The 18546-nt window shown below is 40.0% G+C and overlaps 2 protein-coding genes across 3 annotated transcripts; one reads left to right on the top strand and one right to left on the bottom strand.

Annotated features, from left to right (window-relative positions):
• Positions 1 to 379: 379 nt before the first annotated feature.
• On the top strand, positions 380 to 4888 carry hpdb (4-hydroxyphenylpyruvate dioxygenase b). The gene is made up of 14 exons (XM_037776667.1): positions 380 to 405; positions 570 to 596; positions 731 to 793; positions 1119 to 1223; positions 1506 to 1548; positions 2278 to 2360; positions 2491 to 2580; positions 2693 to 2796; positions 2902 to 2979; positions 3531 to 3693; positions 3785 to 3856; positions 3943 to 4065; positions 4320 to 4436; positions 4586 to 4888. Exons 1-14 carry the CDS (start codon positions 403 to 405, stop codon positions 4694 to 4696), a joined length of 1182 nt encoding a protein of 393 aa, XP_037632595.1. The 5' UTR covers positions 380 to 402; the 3' UTR covers positions 4697 to 4888.
• Positions 4889 to 5916: 1028 nt separating this feature from the next.
• Positions 5917 to 17920, bottom strand: LOC119492308 (histone-lysine N-methyltransferase SETD1B-like). Of its 2 annotated transcripts, none has more exons than XM_037776665.1 (18): positions 17676 to 17920; positions 17326 to 17478; positions 15485 to 15589; positions 15135 to 15405; positions 14929 to 15041; positions 13750 to 14808; positions 12923 to 13651; positions 12709 to 12825; positions 12543 to 12621; positions 12240 to 12430; positions 10861 to 10996; positions 10361 to 10765; positions 9033 to 10061; positions 7811 to 7977; positions 7604 to 7732; positions 6690 to 6809; positions 6306 to 6443; positions 5917 to 6216 (listed from the first exon to the last, which is right to left on the bottom strand). In XM_037776665.1, the coding sequence occupies exons 2-18, from the start codon at positions 17461 to 17463 to the stop codon at positions 6043 to 6045; spliced, it is 5100 nt and encodes a 1699-aa protein (XP_037632593.1). In that variant the 5' UTR covers positions 17464 to 17478; positions 17676 to 17920; the 3' UTR covers positions 5917 to 6042. The 2 variants fall into 2 exon arrangements, with proteins under 2 accessions (XP_037632593.1, XP_037632594.1); XM_037776666.1 differs by having other exon boundaries at positions 7604 to 7729.
• Between the last annotated feature and the right edge of the window lie 626 nt (positions 17921 to 18546).

The raw sequence follows: 18546 nt of genomic DNA, 5'->3' as shown, positions 1-18546 counted from the left end.
TGTGGACAAACTCGTTTTTCATGTATCTTCTTTGCAGATAAAAATATTGTTTGATATTAAGGATGCATTATGAAGCAGGGAAGTCATTCAATTTGCAAAACAAAATTTACTCCAAGTCTCTAAGCAGTTACATTTCTTGATACAACATCTATTGTAAGCATAGTCAGTAGCATCAAACTGACAATGAATTAAGTGATAATGAGGTCTACAGGTCAACAGACCTGAGGTATGTTGACTTGTTTTCCTAAGTTATCATTGTGTAACAGCAAAAGTGCACCGAACATCAACACTCTCCCTCCTCCTCCTCACCGGTGGGTGTGGATTTAGAAACTTCCCTCTCAGCTTTTAAATTCAGAGGTTCATTGTTGATTTCATTCTGACAGTCAGGTCACCGGGAGCAAGATGGTGAGTAACCTTTCACTGTTGAATAATTTCAGATGGCTTCTTTCTATTATTACCTGTGATAAAGACACCTTGTATTTGGATGTAGCATCTGTCAGTGTACTTCAGCATGGTTGTTCTTTTTCTTTGTTATGTAATTACGCTATGACGTGCTTTTCTGATTACAGACAACATACACAGATAAAGGTGAAAAGGTATGTAACATAATGCTGAACAGAGGCTTTTTACTTATACCATCTATTTGAATTTCTCCTCCATGTCCCCTTAGGGGCTCTGTATCGGTTCACACGACACAATTTAAAAAATAAATATTTGTTCTTGTCCCCAGCATGAGCAGGGCAGGTTCCTCTGCTTTGATCATCTGACCTTCTGGGTTGGAAATGCAAAACAGGTATGTTAACTCATAAGATTTTTGGACACATTCATTATTTTTTTTCTGACCAAGTTTTCACACAGACTGAGGGGTAGACTATACACTCAGCGAGGCTATTGGTTCTCCTGAGGGGTGGAGGGGATGAAGCATGTAAACCCCCAGAACACATACTAAATTTCCAGCAGCACAAACTGAGTCAAGCCTCACTAGCCACCAGGAGATGGCACTATCAGAAAGTTTAAGGCCAACCTGTTGCAATCATGCACGATTTCAGTTCACTGTTACATTTAATAAGAGACTTCCCTGTAATTTTCTGTTGAGTAAAAATCGCTGTCTTCAACAGGCTGCATCATATTACTGCAACAAGCTGGGATTTGAACCTTTTGCTTACCAGGGTTTGGAGACAGGCAGCCGTGAAGTGGTGTCCCATGCAGTCAAACAAAACAAGGTAAAGGATCTTTAGTGCCTGAAGGTACAGCACACTACAACACTGGGAACAGCAAGATTTTGTTTAGTGCAATTAAACAAAAATTACAAATACTGTTCTGTGCAGGTGTTTGTTTAGTAGAATTACACAACTGATTGCATAATGTATAGTTTTCTTGAGTAAGGTGGATTGAAACACTAGCTTTCAATAAATAGCTATATTGGACTCAACTGGTAACTTTGTACAGTGTAAATCAAATGATAGAGGAAGGAGAAGTTAATGTTTTCACTTTGTATTTCACAGATCGTTTATGTGTTTTCATCTGCCCTCAATCCTGGAAACAAAGGTACAGCGCTGATCCTGATCTGGGTTTTCAGTGTGCGCATAGCTGAAGTAGTTATTTATGTTTGTGGAAAATGTCATTATTAATAATATCTACATATGGCTATAATGTTTAAGTTCTATTGGGATTTTTTCTTCAACAACGTATCTGGCATTCACGAGGAAAATCATCTTTAAGATGTTACAATTTCCAGGAATATAAAACACATTTATTTGAGACAGCAAAAAGAGGAGTTGTCACAATACAGATCACTCTATTTGATTATTGCACATATTTAAGGAAACAAAACACTGGATTTTCATTAATTGTACTTACTATGTCATGATTTTATTCCTCACTATTTTATTCATCCTTTCAAAAAAAACGTTTTATGTCTCAAATACATTTTGATACCTTAAAATGGCCTGCTGGCTCCCATAATTATACCCTTATTATCAGTAAAAACAACAAAACAAGAAATAATTATGCAAAACATTTCCTGATATATCCTGACTTGCTTTTGTCAAATTAACTCCAAATAATCAATTTTAGTGTGCACAAGACTAGAGTTCATCACAGATCTATTATTGTTTACGAATCATCCCTATACATTTGGCAAAAGTCAGTTAATAAAACATACAAAAATGCATTTAAATCATATTTTTAGACACTTAAAGGGTTGAAGATGCACAATAATATTAACAGAATGGTTGACTCTGTGTGGCTGAATACATTTTCCTCATCTTTTGTCAGAGATGGGAGATCATTTAGTCAAACATGGGGATGGAGTGAAGGATGTTGCCTTTACAGTGCAGGACTGTGACTTCCTTGTGGAGGTAACGCTACAGGTTTTCATTTCAATGTGCATTCTTAGCTATTTTTCTAAGCTTTTGAACTTAAATTTAATTGCTGTTAATGAATGCTATTAGATTTATATTTTCACTTACCATATATCCTCGTTCACAGAAAGCTAGAGAGCGAGGCGCAGTTATTGTAAAGGAGCCCTGCACCCTGGAGGACAAGTGTGGTAAAGTCAGGATGGCCGTGCTTCAAACGGTAAGACAATTCACTAAGCATGAATTTACATCGAGTATTTAGTCACCAAGTTGAAAATGTCCTAAAAAAAAAAAAAAATTCAGAATAGTATACTTGCTTTTGTTTGCTGCAGTATGGTGACACCACACACACGTTTGTGGAGAGGACCGGATACAGTGGGTTGTTTCTGCCAGGCTTCCAACCCCCTCTGTTCAAGGACCCTTTATTAGCCAAACTGTGAGTGTACATAAGTCATTATAATGCTTATAAGACGATGAAGTCAGAATAGCAGCAAATGTACTACAATGTTTGTATGATTTTGCTTTCATTCTTTTCACACAGACCAAGTGGAAAACTGAACTTCATTGATCACGTTGTGGGAAACCAACCAGATGCTGAGATGGTCCCAGTGGTGGACTGGTAATGGCTATTTCTTGTAGAGAGTTTGAAAGCATGCAGTGTGACACATAACATATCTGCTCTTCAGAGGGGTGGATGAGAGGAGGAGTCAAAGCATGTCTGATTCTTGCATAACCCTGTTGTTTTTTTGGCACGAGTCAGTGGTCAGCATGACTTTGCATTTTCTTTAGTGATCCTCCAGTAGTTTCCCCACATCTGGATCTTGTTTTGACCCCATCATAAAGGCATGAAAAGGTGGGGAAAGGCAGTTCAAAGCAAGCTCATTGGTTGATACTGGAAAGAAGGTGTAACACAGGCTGGAGGTTTTTAGATGTGAAAAGCCTCATTGAACCAGCATAACTCCAAAAAGCCACTCATTCATGTTTAGCAGCAGTTCTGGGCATGTAAACAATTAAACTACAACTTGTGCTGGCTATGCAGGAAAAACACAAACACTAAACATGTAAAATTATTCAACATAGGGTATGTTAACACTACAAGTGGCACGTCAGGACTGTTCGACCCACCATATGGTGTTTGAACTTACGCCACTGTGGCTCTCGATCTAACAGGTATCAAAGAAACCTTCTCTTTCACCGCTTCTGGTCAGTGGATGACAAGCAGCTTCAGACAGAGTTCAGTGCCCTGCGCTCCATTGTTGTGGCAAACTACGAGGAGACCGTGAAGATGCCTATCAACGAGCCTGCAATGGGGAAGAGAAAGTCTCAAATCCAGGTATGTTCTTCACACTTTCATACGTGGACTACAAACAATTTACTTGCACAATAATGTAACAGGTATCCTTACCTTACATTTTCACTCACAGGAGTATGTGGAGTACTATGGGGGCCCAGGAGTGCAGCATGTAGCCATGAACACATCAGATATCATCACTGCAGTAAGTCTACAAAACTCTTTAGCTTTGTATGTGGATTCATCCGAAAAGCAGCAACAATAAATCTCCGATGAATCCCTTGTTTGCAGATTCGCAACCTAAAGGAGCGTGGGATGGAGTTCATGTCTGTGCCAGACGCCTACTTCAAACAGCTGAGGGAGAACTTGAAGACCTCAAAGGTCAAAATCTCAGAGGACCTGGATGTTCTGCAGGTCAGAACTAAGATCATATATTAACAAGGTCTGATGCATCTATGAGCCTCATGTTATTATGTTTGGTCAAAGCAATAACTATATCTGTGTCCATATCTAGAAACTACTGTACTAGTTTTAGTCTGAGAACATAATTTGCTGTATGAGTGGAAAAAAAGATAACATACAGAGTCAACGATTCAGCCTCACCACAACCAAATAGAGCAATTCATTACATATGACAAATGTTATCTCGTGATCTTACTCATATCCAGGAGCTGAAGATCTTGGTGGACTACGACGACAATGGCTATTTACTTCAGATCTTCACCAAGCCAGTTCAGGATCGCCCCACTGTGTTCTTGGAAGTCATTCAGAGAAATAACCACCAGGTGAGGGCGCCACTGCACAGATGACAACTTTTACAGGGAAAAGGGAAACATACAGCACATTATTCTATATCTCAACATAACATCTGGGCTGGGGGATAGGACTGACTTTGCTGCAAAATCAGTATCTTAAAGACATGATTTATCCACAGGGCTTCGGTGCAGGAAACTTCAAGTCTCTTTTTGAAGCCATCGAAGCAGAACAACACGCTAGAGGAAACCTGACTATCCTGACACCAAATGGAGTTTCAAAGAACATGTGATCCAAGTGTTATACTTGCTTTACAGTTATGAAAAGTCAGTGTTATTATCAATTAACTATGAAAAGACACTTTCTGTTGAGGGTCCCGTTTATCCTTTAAGTTGTATACTAATAATGTGCATCAATGCTCTAATATTGTGAGATATACAATAAAATTGCACAAATCATGTTTATTAAACTTGTTCTTCTTTGATCTTTTTGTGACTTGCATGTTTTATTACAATGTAATATTTATTTTATGTTGAAAAGTACTTCATTATAATCTCTCCTGATGTCCATGAAAGATCATCTTATGAGTTTGTAACAGTTATCAGGAAGAGTTCATCACAACTTCATCATAATGCAACGCTTTCTTTTTATAAAATGTTAACAAGACAACCAATATTATTGATATAAGCTTGACTCAAGCAAAACACCATTTAAGCTCTCATAAATGAAAACATTTAACTATACACTTTTGTTATCATTTGGACGATAAAGTCAGCAGACATCTCATTGTAACCCTTCAAATGACGGTTGGAGTGCCCATTTTTCCCTCCATGTTTGACAATTGCAATGTCAGAAACAGTGGTTGCCATGTGTTCATAAATGTTTCCACCTATTTGCCTCCAGAAAATGTTCCTTTGTTTTAAATGTAAGATACAAAAAGGTACATTTATCCATTTGTTTTGGTCATGTGATCGCATCCAAACCTTGTGGAAAGAGGTTCATTCTGTGATCCAGCAGGTTACGGGTAAACAATACACGTCTCCTTCGTTTTACCTGTTGAACCACACCACTAATGATCTTTCTGATACAGTCATTAAATCTTCATTAACACTTCTTTTACTTTTGCCAAAAAAGTGTATCTTGCTGCGATGGTTTGCTACGCAGGTCCCAACGGTCCACATGTGGCTATCACAGATCACAGCTCTCCTCCCTTTGGAGAAACTGACTCATGACCTCATTCATAAATCAGACAAATTCTGGAGGATGTGGAGCCTTTGCACTCTTTCCTTCAGAGACTTTGATGCATTTTCCCAGGAAGCCAATTGTCCAACTGTCTTAACTGCTTACTCTGTCCGTGCAATTCATTTATTCTTTGCCATATTATTGTACAATGTCTATATGCTTGCTCATGCGTGCGGGTGCAGTGTGTACAGGTACATATTTATTTGTAATATTTACTTATAATGTGTATGTTAACAGTCTTAGCAGCTTCTGTTGTTAGATGGGGTGGGATTTTTATTTTATGTAATTTTATTTTAGTTCTGCGTGTGTTTTTTCTCTCTGTTGTTTGCACATCTTCAGGGTTTGTGTTTATATAGTGCAGTACCTCAGGCAACTTTGGATCTTGACATAATCAGCTTAGTTCAAGGAGCCCCGGCAGCTATCTGCTCCACACAAGCAAGGAATCTTTGTCTCCTCAATGGGAAACTTGTAGTCGTATGTGATCTCTTCATTGATGCTTATCGGCTGCCGGGAGTATATCACTATCTTCTTCTGGGACTCCACAGTGATGATCTTTGCATAACAGTTTGGCTGCAAGACAAAAAAAAGTTATTTTGCATTAAGGATCCTATTAAAAAATCTTGATCTTATTTAGAATCAACCTTTTAACCACTACTCACATTGCAGCTGTGGTTGATAAACCTGGCTAAATTCCCACATTTAGTAGCATCAATGATGGTGTCCTGATCAACCCGGAACAAATAGCTGCTTCCAATGCCCTCTTCCTCATATCTCTGCTCCCTCATGTCAGCGATGACCTAAGAAGAAAGAAAACAGATGTGCCTATTCATCATGTGAGTGTTGTTTATCACTGTCACCCGACTCACACTCCTGGAAATTACCCAGAGTAACCAGTGGGTCCCAGTGGGCCACTGGGCCAATTCAGAGAAAACAAACAGGGGAAAAGTGGCTTGTTTAAAAGCTCATCAGAGACATTTGTTACCAAGTGTTGGTGCATTATGAATATATTTCCAAGTCTTGTCATTAGTTTGAGTTTGTCTTACCTGTCTGATGATTTGGCCCACGTACTCAATCACCATCTCATCTGCTGCTATTGGCTCCATCGCAAACAGGCCCCACTCATGAATATGACTCGGGCTGAAACGAATCCTCTTCTTTCGAAACTGATATACATCATGACAAAATGAGACATTTGTTAAGACAGGCTCCCAACTGCTGCAGACACTGACATGACAGTTTACTCCTTCCAGGTAATCATTCAAATTACTGTGTTCGTCCTCGGGTAGAAAACTCTGACAAGGTCTGTGCATCTGGACAGACGGGTTACTGTTGAGCTTTTTAAATGTCTCACATGTAGCCTTTTCAGTGTTTTGAGCAAAACAAACAGATCACATTCACCACTATTGGTGTGGTAGCAGCCATCTCAGCAGAAAAATGAAAACGATCTGAATGGCTAGATACCACCAGGACTATTTTTGTGATTTGGGTAGATTGACCCAAGTTAGTGGTATTCATATGACCTTGCTCACACAACTGTTCTTTGCCCATATAAGCATGTGGGGATGTGCAGTTGTAATAACAAAGTTACATACAAACACACAAACAGTAGCCGATGAGATACATCATGACAATCATGACGTCTCAACCCCTTTTTATAGCATTAAATAACTAATTAAAACCAAACTTATCAGAAAAACGAACACTTGAACATACATCAGCATGATAAGAACTACCTTAAATGACAGAAACCATCTTTGGGAAAAATGTATTTGATGTGTACTTTGACTTTTTAGTTTGGCCCATGTCCCATCCACTAACATGGAGGAGGCGGGCTTTATGAGCTATACTGCAGCCAGCCACCAGGGGGCGATCAAAATGTTTTGGTTTCACTTTTGAGGAGCTGTCATGTCGTCCATCTTTATATACAGTCTATGATCTTTACTCATAATTTGCTTACCTTCAGCTGGTTGAACTTGACCAGGTCACTATCACAGCTGAAAGAGGACAGCAGGCGACGCTGTTCAGACCTGAAGTCAGATCCAGCACGCAGTGAGGTCGGTTGCTGGGCTGGGATGCACCTTCCCTGCTGAAACATATGTTGACATCAAGCACTGGATGGAATAAACTGGGCACTGAGATCATTACAATTCCCCCTCGTTCATACCTGAGTACTTGTTGACGGAAGCTCAGTGGCCAGCTTTGTGTTGTTGAGGTATTTCATTTTATCTTTCCTGCTGATTTTGTAGAATCCTTCGCAGCGAGCAGAGCCGGTCCTGTGATATGGCTGCCAGGATTTGTGCTCCTCACTCTTCTCTGTGAGGACTTTAGTCAGTGAGCAGCAGTTAAAGACGTCAAGCCCAGATTTTGATTTACAATACTGTGTATCAAGCAAATAAGTAAGGGATAATGTACAGCGAGCCGGTCGGGGTGCCGCATCGCCCTGTCAGGGTTTATTTCACAACAATGATCCGCTAGCTGTACATTGTCCCGCTTATTACACGGCTACTTCCTTAAGGAAATTAATAATTTGACACAAAAACGGTTTGCCAGATTCCAACAGCAGAGCTGCGCCCATAGCAACGGTCTGTTATACATAGCAACGGACAGCATATAAAGAAATAACAGACCATAGAACGTCGTGATTGACCAATCAGAATCGAGTACTCACCAAAGCCGTGTAATCCGTCCGACCGCGTCCTCCGACCGCGGCCAGCACTGTTTTGCAAGACGGGCTTCACTAGATATAACTTTGCGGTTTTGGTGCTTCTGTGTAGTTTGTGTTTGAGTCTGAGTCTGAACAGCGTAGCCACACGCGAGCGCACATATGCGAGCGTGCATGGGACATCGACCCGGGTGATTTATACGTGTAAGAAGTTACAAACAGTCCCTTTAATTGTTAGGGTTTTGACTTCTTTTAAAAATATTAGTATTTAAATATAACATATGTAACATTATGGATTCATCTCAGTCATTTGTGCATGGCTCAGTACAACCTTGAAGATAATCACAATAGAGAGGCTAAGGCTCGCCCCGTCTGGTGGACCACCATGGGACCTTATTTAAAAAAAAAATATGAACAGTAGTCAACGGTGAGAGACAAATAATTTTTTATCCTGTTTGAATTGCGCCATGAATCACACACATGATGTTTGCCAATTCAAAACATAATTTTGCAAGTCAACAAAGTCATTGTTTGTCGTAGCTTTCTTGTAGTATCATTTAGTTTTGTGTGAAACCGCTCAGCGAACTACCGTACATATTTTTTCCACCGGAGGGGGAGGTATTTCGCCTCTTTATTCATACATTATCAGTTACTGAGTTCACTTACTGGAAACTCACTTTGATTTAATTTAATTTCAACATGGAACTCTGTTAAAAAAGGATATGAGGGTGAGGTATCCACAGGGTGTCACTGATCCACCCAATGCCATTATCCCGTGCTTGCAGCCTGTCATATGTACTCTGCAGCAGCTTTGCATCTTCTTCATCCAGGCCCTCCTTCCAAACACTATGAAGTATCCTCCTCTCCTCACAGAGTGAACGCCACCCGCGAGGACGACTGTGAGAGGAGAGACAACCAGTGATTCTTTTAAGTGATCTCCGCCTATGACGGTTTCTCCATCGCCTCTTTAGTCTCCTCCGCTGTTTTCTCCTTAATAAGGATTTCTCTGTCTCTCTCCTATTCTCCTCATCCAGAAGCCCGGGCATATTCTCCAGTCCCTGCAACGGCTTCATTCTCACACCTGAACTGATCCACATGCCCTCAGATGAAGACTCAGATAGGCTGCATGAAGAGGACACTGAGATGGGGGAGCCTCCGAGAGAATCATACAACAGGGGCTGTAAGGTCGTCACCATTTGCGTTTTCCTCCTGTGGACTATGGCTCTTCGGGGTAGGATGATGTCTCTTCCAGGAGTCTTTGGGGCTGTGATATATGGAGTGCTAGACAGGCATGGCACAGGAGGTGGGCTGCTAAGAGTCAGGCACATCACTGTGCTACCTTCTGACATGGTCGTCTCTCTGCCTGGTGTTGCTGGAGCTCTCCCAGAGTTGTACCGAGTCCATCCACGTCTATCCTCTCTACCAGGAGTTTTGGGCATATCCTGGTATGATGGGTACGAGGACGGGGGATAAGAGGGAGCTAGAACAAGCTCGGTGCCCGTTGGAGAGAGGGAGAGGACTTCATTGGCAGAGTCTTCACTCTCCAGTTCAGCCACTATCCCCTTGCCTGGTGTTTGTGGTCGTTCCACCTCTTCTACAGCTGGGGATGCGGGTTTGCTTCTTATCAGAAGGTCAGGGTCACTGTCCAGCAAGCAGCCAGTGGGAGTGAGTGGCCTCAGGTTTTCTACGTTCCCGAGTGACTCCTCCATCCAGTCAGGGCTCTCCATCTCTACATCAAGGTGCGGCTCCGCTGCTACATGGATAAATAACAAGAAAATATTACAAATCATATTTTCACCACCGTTTTCTATCAATACATGACAATCATGCATGTTGAGGATTAATGCATTATACATGTGTCAAACAATGTCTTTGAATGCTTTTATTGTTGATTTTGTCCCCGTTAAGGGGCCAGAAAATTGAGATCTAATGGAAACTTTTTGAATGCCAATTCAGCATGCAAATTTTCGTCTGACACCAAACATTATTTGAACTGTCCTAATGCTATAAACTATTTCCATCTACTGCTACATAGCATGCTGGACATATAACCTGGAAGTCCTATAGGTGACAGGGGCTGTAGATGGTCCTGGGGTTCGCTGGTTTGGAGCTCCATCATGACATCCAAGTCACAGGTGTCTTGTTGACAGAACGTGTACTGGTTCTCTTCGGTTTCCTCCCTATGAAATGAGTCTGACCAGTCCTGCAAGTCCAGCTCCAGCTGAGCACCAGGGGTTAGCGGGGCTGAGAGGGTGACGGGGGACTCAAGCTCCATTGACTCTTCATCTGACGATATGACTATACACTCGTCACTCCTGCCGTCGTCCTCCTCCATGTCTTCATCTTCCAGACTGAGGTCAGAGTAGGACGAGCTCTCTGAGGAGAACGAGGAGTCAGAGGAGTCGAAGTCTGACGAGTACTCGCTTTCCTCTGAAGAGCTGCTCCCGGAAGAAGTCTCTACAATTGGAAAAAAAAGAAACAAAGATATTTATTCATAGGTATGTGATTATTCACAAATGTTCAATGTTGTATGTATGACCTTTTTAACGTACCGCTATCTAAGCACTGCACTCCATCACTAGTTTGGAAGATGACAGCATCTTCATCCTCTGTGTGTTTTTGTACCAACTCCTTTTCTTCCTCAGGATGATTACTGTCGTCATCATCATCACGATCATCTCTGTCACACTAATTAGAGTACAAGTTATATTATGCAGTCTTAAGAATGTCATACTTTCAATTTATAGACAGTTTATCACATTAATACTTTGTATAGATTCTGGAAAAGTTGTATAACCATTTTCAACTTTTTGTAACAAATCACAGCCGATTGAGAGCTACTTACAGAAATACAGTATATGTAAGACTTTTATTTCAAGACAAGATTTAATGAATTTGAAAGGAAAGATTTGTATTAAAAACTGAAAACAAAGTACTGGCTCTGAACTATGTTTTTTTTTGTAATTTCACTATTACTGTGACGAAGGAAGACTCCTGTCTGAGAAGAAGCCACGCCACTAACTTGCTCGCGGAAGAGGACAGACGATATTCACTCACAGAATAAGACGGCCGTCATTGAGTTTTGTGAAAAGGTTTGGGAGAAGAGTGCCGGCACGAAAAGACTGCAGTGTTTGTAATGAGATTGTGTATTAAGAAGGTTAAATGGTGTTTTCTGTGCTCCGTTTCGGGTTTCCTTTTTCAAGATTGTGTGCGTGCAAACAACCAGTAAGTAAACCTGATGTTTGTTAGTTTTATCTCATGATAACGTTTACATTGTGTTCATTTTCACAGCAATCTAGTCCGATATATATTGCTGCTCGTTCATTGTTGTTTGTGTAATGGCGAGCATAATAGTCTCCAAAATGTTTATTATTGCCTATATTCTGTCCGTGCATGTTATTAATGTATACCAACGATGTATATTAATGTCGGTGTTGCTTTACAAGCCTTAAGTGCCTTAATTAGGCAATTTATTAGTTTGCTGTGCTCTGCACAATGTAGGCAAAGTTCATTTCTGTGTGAGATTGCTGATATTGGATGGATGCATAGAGTACAGAATCTGGTGTTTGTTAGATAATTTATGCCATAAAGAAAAAAGGAGGGATTCTGTAGCTTACAATTACTGTAGAAGATGTTCATTTGTTTTGATGTGATATAACCTCGAAAAGTAGGTGTTGCTCTGCATACCTGTAATGTATGTTAAAACGTGTTGAAATATATGTACATTATACTAATTATTGTCATTTATCTCTTTTCCAGAACCACACACACCCTTATTTGTCTATTTCAATAAATACCAAAAAGGAAAATCTTGTCTGGACTGCCTTCAAACCGATGCCCCCTGGTGGCCACAACTTTTATGAACCAGTAAACTCATACAGTCCTTCTCATTCAACGTAACAATTACTTTTCATGCAAAATCTCTATTTACCAGGATTTGAAGATCATCATCAACTGGCACAATAGCCTCCACTTTATCTGATGTTGTCTCTTCATCTTGAAGTGTGCTATCTTCTTCTCTCCCCTCATCATCATCATCATCATCATCACTGTCAAGAGCATGTGGTCTTGCATGTCTGCGTTTGGCTCTCTCAGATGCTTTGTCATCCCCCTGTTTCACATCTACATGGAAAGAGAGCAACACAGTTGATCAAGCTACAGTCTAGAATAGACAAATGAGTTAATATATAAAGTAAATGAGGGTTAATTTAATAATTGTATGAAAAGCACTGACCAGAGCTGTCATGAGTGGAACACGACACATTTACTATCTCTTCTGATGTAGCAGTATCATCGTCTCTTTTCCTTTTTACCTGCATAACAATAAGTTATATTAAATTAAGTTATAAATCGCTCAGAGGTCAGATGTTGGTGTGTTTCATATAAGCAGAATAGTTTACCTTGAAGGACGGCAGTGGAGGTTTTTTGCCCTGGCCACTGATGTTACTGCGGGGATTTATTTGTTTGTTCCTCTCTTCAACATTCCCTGCTCCACTTTTCAAAGGAGGAACTTGTATCTTATGAATAAAAACAACAATAACAATGAACCTACTGGCTCCAAAAGGACACAGAAATGTGTTTCTTCATCCATTTATGAGACAATAAAGAACTTACCTTTGTTTTCTTCTCTTGACAGTCCCACCAGTCTTCAAATGCCTTGAAAGCGATCCCTTCAATCATTCTACGCATGATGTCCTTCTTAATGATTGACTTCAGTTCATCTATGATTACTTCTAAAACTTTCTCTACTGTGAGCTTATGAGGGTTTTCCCGCACAAGCTGGTAGTCCGGTGGTGGCACAAAGCGGTTAAACCTGGGAAAAGGCGGAGCGGGCCAGGGTGGTCGAAGGAATGGTAAAGGTGCACTGCCATGACTTGGAGGATTCCCCTTATCTAAAGGGCCCACAGGCTGCATGGGTAAGGGGTACGTGTGCACAGGGGGTGGAACAGAAGGCGGCACTATCAAAGCCGGAGGGGGTCCAAGAAACGCTGGTGGGGGAGGAATAGACGGAGGAGGTGGAAAACGGGGAGGAGGAATGGGAATGCCGGTGTGATGGCCTGGAGGTGGGATCCAACCTGGAGGTGGGATGGGGATGGTGCCATTTGGCAGGCGAGGTGGATGAGGTGGAATAGATGGGGGAAAGGGAGGAATGGGGAAAGGGAAAGGGGTGATCGGTGGATGGGAACATCCAGATTTAATGCCAGGAGGAGCTATGGAGGTAGGGAGTTGAGTTGTGCTATTGAAAGAAAAGGATGGAGGCTGAGGAAGACAGTTCTGTTTTGCGGGTGTCAAAAACAGTCTGTTATTTGAGTGCTCCTTATCCTCATTTGCTCCATGATGCTCCTGAGTAAGACACAAAAGAATATGAATGACTCACAGCACAACATAAATACTTTTATACCAACATAATAACTAGGTGTGTGTGTAGAGATCTGAATTACCTTTGGACATGAGAACGACTGGAACCTTTCTGCCTCTTTTTCATTGTTTACTTGAGCCCTCCTTTCAAAATGTGTGAAATCAGATGGAGACTGGGAGCTCCTTGTTAGAAACAAAACAGCTTGAGTAGTTTCATCCTCTTCGTTTTCAATGAGCGATGTTGGACTGACATCTTTGTGGTCATTGTAGGAGCGCTGGTGGCTGGTTGTGAAGTCACACAAAGTCGGGGTGCAAACAAGTGAGTCGTCTGAGAAAGGGGAGGTATTAGCCGCGTAAGGTGAAGTTGGGCTGTCCTGAGAGCGCACATCAGCCTCTAAAGTCTTTCTAACAAAGTACGAGGGGTCAGTACTCTGGCTGTTTATCAGCAAACTTTCAATGCGGGAGTCCAAACTCTCTACCTCTGGCTGGGGGCTGCTAGAGGAACAGTTACCAGCAGATGGAGATAGTTCTGTTATGCATGCGTGGTCATGAGGTGGGGAGGATGCTGCTGTCTGCCGCTCAGCTGTGAAATTAATGCTCAGGATGCTGAAAGAGCTGCAGTTCCGATGTAAAGCCTTAGAGTCAGCGGTGACCACGTCTCTGGACTCCTGACCCGGGGAGGTAAAGGAAGGTTCTGCGTTATTGTAAGTAGATGATTGTGCATTGCGACCCCATAGTGCAAGCTGCTGGCTGCTAGTTGGTATTTGAGAAGAGAGGGGGTGTGGTGCCTGTGGTTGGCAATGCTTCAAAATCAAGTTGACATCTGAGACTTCGCCGGATCCCCTGTGATACCTCGCAGGTTTACGATGGCAGAGCTCTCGTCTTAAAGGTTTGTGAACACTATAGGTGGAGGGCTCGCCCTGGAGGACTGGAGTCGCCTGAAGACTGGAGTAGCAAGAGTCCTGGGAGAGAGGAGTCGCAGACAGGCAAGGAGTGCGGGGGGTTCCCTGAGAATGTGGTGTAAGCCCAAAGCTGCAAGGCGTATCCTGCCAAATACTGGAGTAGGCTGTGTCGAGAGAGAGGGGTGTGGCGATGCTGATGGGGCTGGAGATACTCCCCTGTCGCTGCAAGGCAGCGCTGCCCTGCAAGAGATGAATAATATATACAAAACAGCTGAGAAATATTATCTTTCAAATAAAGTTGGTTTATAAATATTGACTACACGATTATTTCCCCATTATAAGCAGCTTTAAAGTATTTACCAGCAAACTGTCGATTAAGCTTTGAATAGCTTGCTCATTGCTAACCACTGGTAGCGTCCAAGGAGTATAAAGGCCACGTAAGAGGAGCTGGAGATATCGCGCCCTGTTGTCACCTGAGGAAGGTTGCACATTAATCAACAAATTCAACAAGATTTTTTACTTTCAGTACATAAAAAATGTGAGGTTTTCTAAAAAATCAGTGTTACCTTTAGGATCAATTTCCACATGAATAATATTTCCCATCACTGACGTCTGATGGAGGTGCTGGACAGCGTCTTTCGCCGCCCTCACCGTGTCGAAGACGACCTTCGCGATCCCTAAATGCTTCTTGTTCTTGGGATTGTAAAATATTTCCGCTTCTTCAACGCTGCCATATTTATTGCACATATTAGTCAAGAACGCCTCCCTCACATTGTCGTTCAACCTGGAAAATGTCACTTCTTTGGGAGGAACAGGGCCAACATACCATTCATCAACCTGAAAGGACAACAACAACTATTATTATCATTATTATTCATTATCAGTATTGTTATTATTATTATTATGGTGACTTTACCTTAAATTTAGAAGTCAAAAGGTCAGTCTTGTTGCTTTTGCTCCACAGGCGGCAGACGCGGGGATCTCTGACTGTCTCCACAGGAAACAGACCTAAGTCCTCAACCTGTTGAGGTAAACAACACCCACCATTATCATGCAAAACATATGCTTGTTTGGTGCCAGAGTCTGAAATTAACCTTTTTCCAAACCTGCCACTGTGGCAGGTCACTGAACATTTCTACCGGCCACTCAATTTTTTTGTCTGCCACTTCTGAAATCTAGGTAGAACGCTTTAAAATTATAAACACTGAGTCAGTGGTACCAGACGGTAGAATTATGGAATATATCATTTAACCTTAATGCATGACTATATTTGGTAACACTTCATTTTACAGGTCCGCAAATTTCACGGTAATTAGGTGATAATTAGCAAGTAACCTATTTTAAATTTCTTTGGAATTACTGCCAAATTACCCCAATATTTACCTCCAATACCAAAACTAATAGAAGACACTTCTGATCAGCTTAAAGAAAAAAATCTCACCATTGTGTGACTTATTGTCTACACAGATATAACCTGGTAGCTAATGTCATGATTCAGGGAGTTTTTTAAAGAAATTTCAAAGAAGTTATTTGCTAATTATCATCTATTTACCAGCAGACATGGAAATAAAGCATATCAATTACATTTTGTATTCTTTTCCTTGAGATGTATTAAATAAATTACCAGCTACTGGGGAAAAAGTAGAATAAAATTATTAAATAATGTTTATAATAAAGTAATTTCTGATCAATTTTGAGGTAAATATTGGGGTAATTTGGCAGTAATTCCCAAAAAATTTCAAAGAAGTTATTTGCTAATTATCATTTATTTACCAGCAGACATGTAAATAAAGCATATCAATTAACTTTGTATCCTTTTCCTGGAAATGTATTAAATAAATTACCAGCTATTGGGGAAATATAATTATTAAATGATGTTTACAGTAATTTTCAATAAATTTATAGGTAAATATTATGGGTAATTTGGCAGTATTTCCAAAGAAATTTCAAATACTTGCTAATTGTCATCTAATTACTGTATACAAATTACTAAATGCAGGGACGTTCACAGTCATTTCACTAGAACAGCAGGTGATGGCCAAATCATGTTACCTCACTCAAAATCTAATGCCTTAAAAAAGACGGTCATTTATCTTGCCATCAATCACTGGAATAGCTGCCCTCTTTACATCCATCAATCCTCTAACAAATCCTCATTCAAATACCATCTAACGATACATTACTTAAGCAGCTGATTGACAGTCATTGTTGGTCATGTATGTTTTTTCTTTTGTTCCTTTTCCCTGATGATGGGCCTTGGGGCTAGATGGTTGTGGAAGATGTGTATGAATGTGAAATTTATATATGTTTGGAGAAATTTCAATGTTATTAGTGTAACACAAATATGATGTTGTATATATTATGTATGTGATCAATTTAATGTACTTGATTTCGGACCCCAGGAAGACTAGCTGGTGCCATTGGTATCAGCTAATGGGGATCCTTTTTAAATAAATAAATAAATAAACAAATAAATAAATAAATAAACAAATACATAAATAAATAAATAAATAAATAAATAAGCATGAAATTTGTGGACCTGTAAATGAAGTGTTACCATATATTTAATTTAGGCTTTAGAATTGCTTTGTAAAAATAATATTTCTTAATATAAGGAAAATCTGGTGACCTGAAATTTTGGTGGCAGGTGCTAATTCCCTGTTTGGTGCTATATATTATATTATAGCAGGGGAAATATGTTGCTGGGCGGTTATCTTATGAAACACAGACAATAAACAGATATCTGAAGATGCTCACCTGTAAGTTAAATTGTTGTCCATCATAACGGTACACTTTATACAGTCCTTTTGTCAATGCAGGGTCAATTATCAACTTGCAACTTCTCCAGTGCTGAGGTGGTGTCTCTCTCTCTGTAGTCTGTTTTTCGCTTTCCATTACATTCGTCAAAACCTGCAAATACAACACAATACATAATGCTTATTTATAGCACGACAATATGTAGCTGTAACACGCCCCAACAGGTGATGGAGAGCATCACCTGTTGTTACCTGTTTACTCTTCTCTAAAGATAGAATAACAGGTTGTCACACGAAACATGTCAAAATACTTCAAGTTAAGTCGAACAGAAACAGTTTTATCTCGCTTACCTGTACAAAAGTTGTGTCCTTTGGTGGAGCAACATTGTGGAAAAGCGGTGGTGATTTTCGGTGTTTTTTTGTTTTTTTACAGTTCTTCGCCCCAGGTTGGATAAATAGATCCCTCCGCCAGGGAGACAGAGACGGAATGTAGATCCTTCCATGAGGCGGAAGAACACAAGAAGCTGGAGGAACAGGTGGGTAAACAGGTGACAGGTGTGTTTCTATGCAGCTTTATAGTACAATAATATGTTAACTCATAAATAAAAATAAAAATATATATAGAAAATCATGTACAGTACATATATATAATAATTACATTATGTCATGTTTAAGCTATGACTAGACTATGACTCTGGTGCATCTAATGGCAACAAGTAGATCTATATTTATTTATATATTTATATGTTGTACATGGTCCTTTACAAATAAAATAAATCATTTAAAAATGTGTTAGCATTGACTGAATTGTAAACTTTTTTTTTTAATTGATTATATGTATATGTGTTTTTGTATGTGTATATACTGCATGTGCGGTATATGTATACAGTATGCATATACAAATAGATTTTATTTTATTTTATTCTTTTTATTTATTTATCTATTTTTTCGTATATAGTATGTTTTTCCTGTATCTATACTGGCTTATTTTATATTAATATTAGGTTTGTTAAGTTTCTTTGTACCAAGAATGTTATTATTGGGGACGTTTGTGAATGTTTGTTTTGTTGTTTTAGAATGAACAAAAAAACAATAAATATAATATTGAAAAAAAAATGTGTTAGCATTTACAGTATATTTGGAACATATATTTATATATAGATAAGTATGTATGCTGCATATTGAATACAATAAAGCATAATATGAAAAATATAATATGAAC

Source organism: Sebastes umbrosus, chromosome 8 (genome assembly GCF_015220745.1).
Source record: "Sebastes umbrosus isolate fSebUmb1 chromosome 8, fSebUmb1.pri, whole genome shotgun sequence".
Classification (NCBI taxonomy): Eukaryota; Metazoa; Chordata; class Actinopteri; order Perciformes; family Sebastidae; genus Sebastes; species Sebastes umbrosus.
This window is presented reverse-complemented; position numbering and strand designations above follow the sequence as displayed.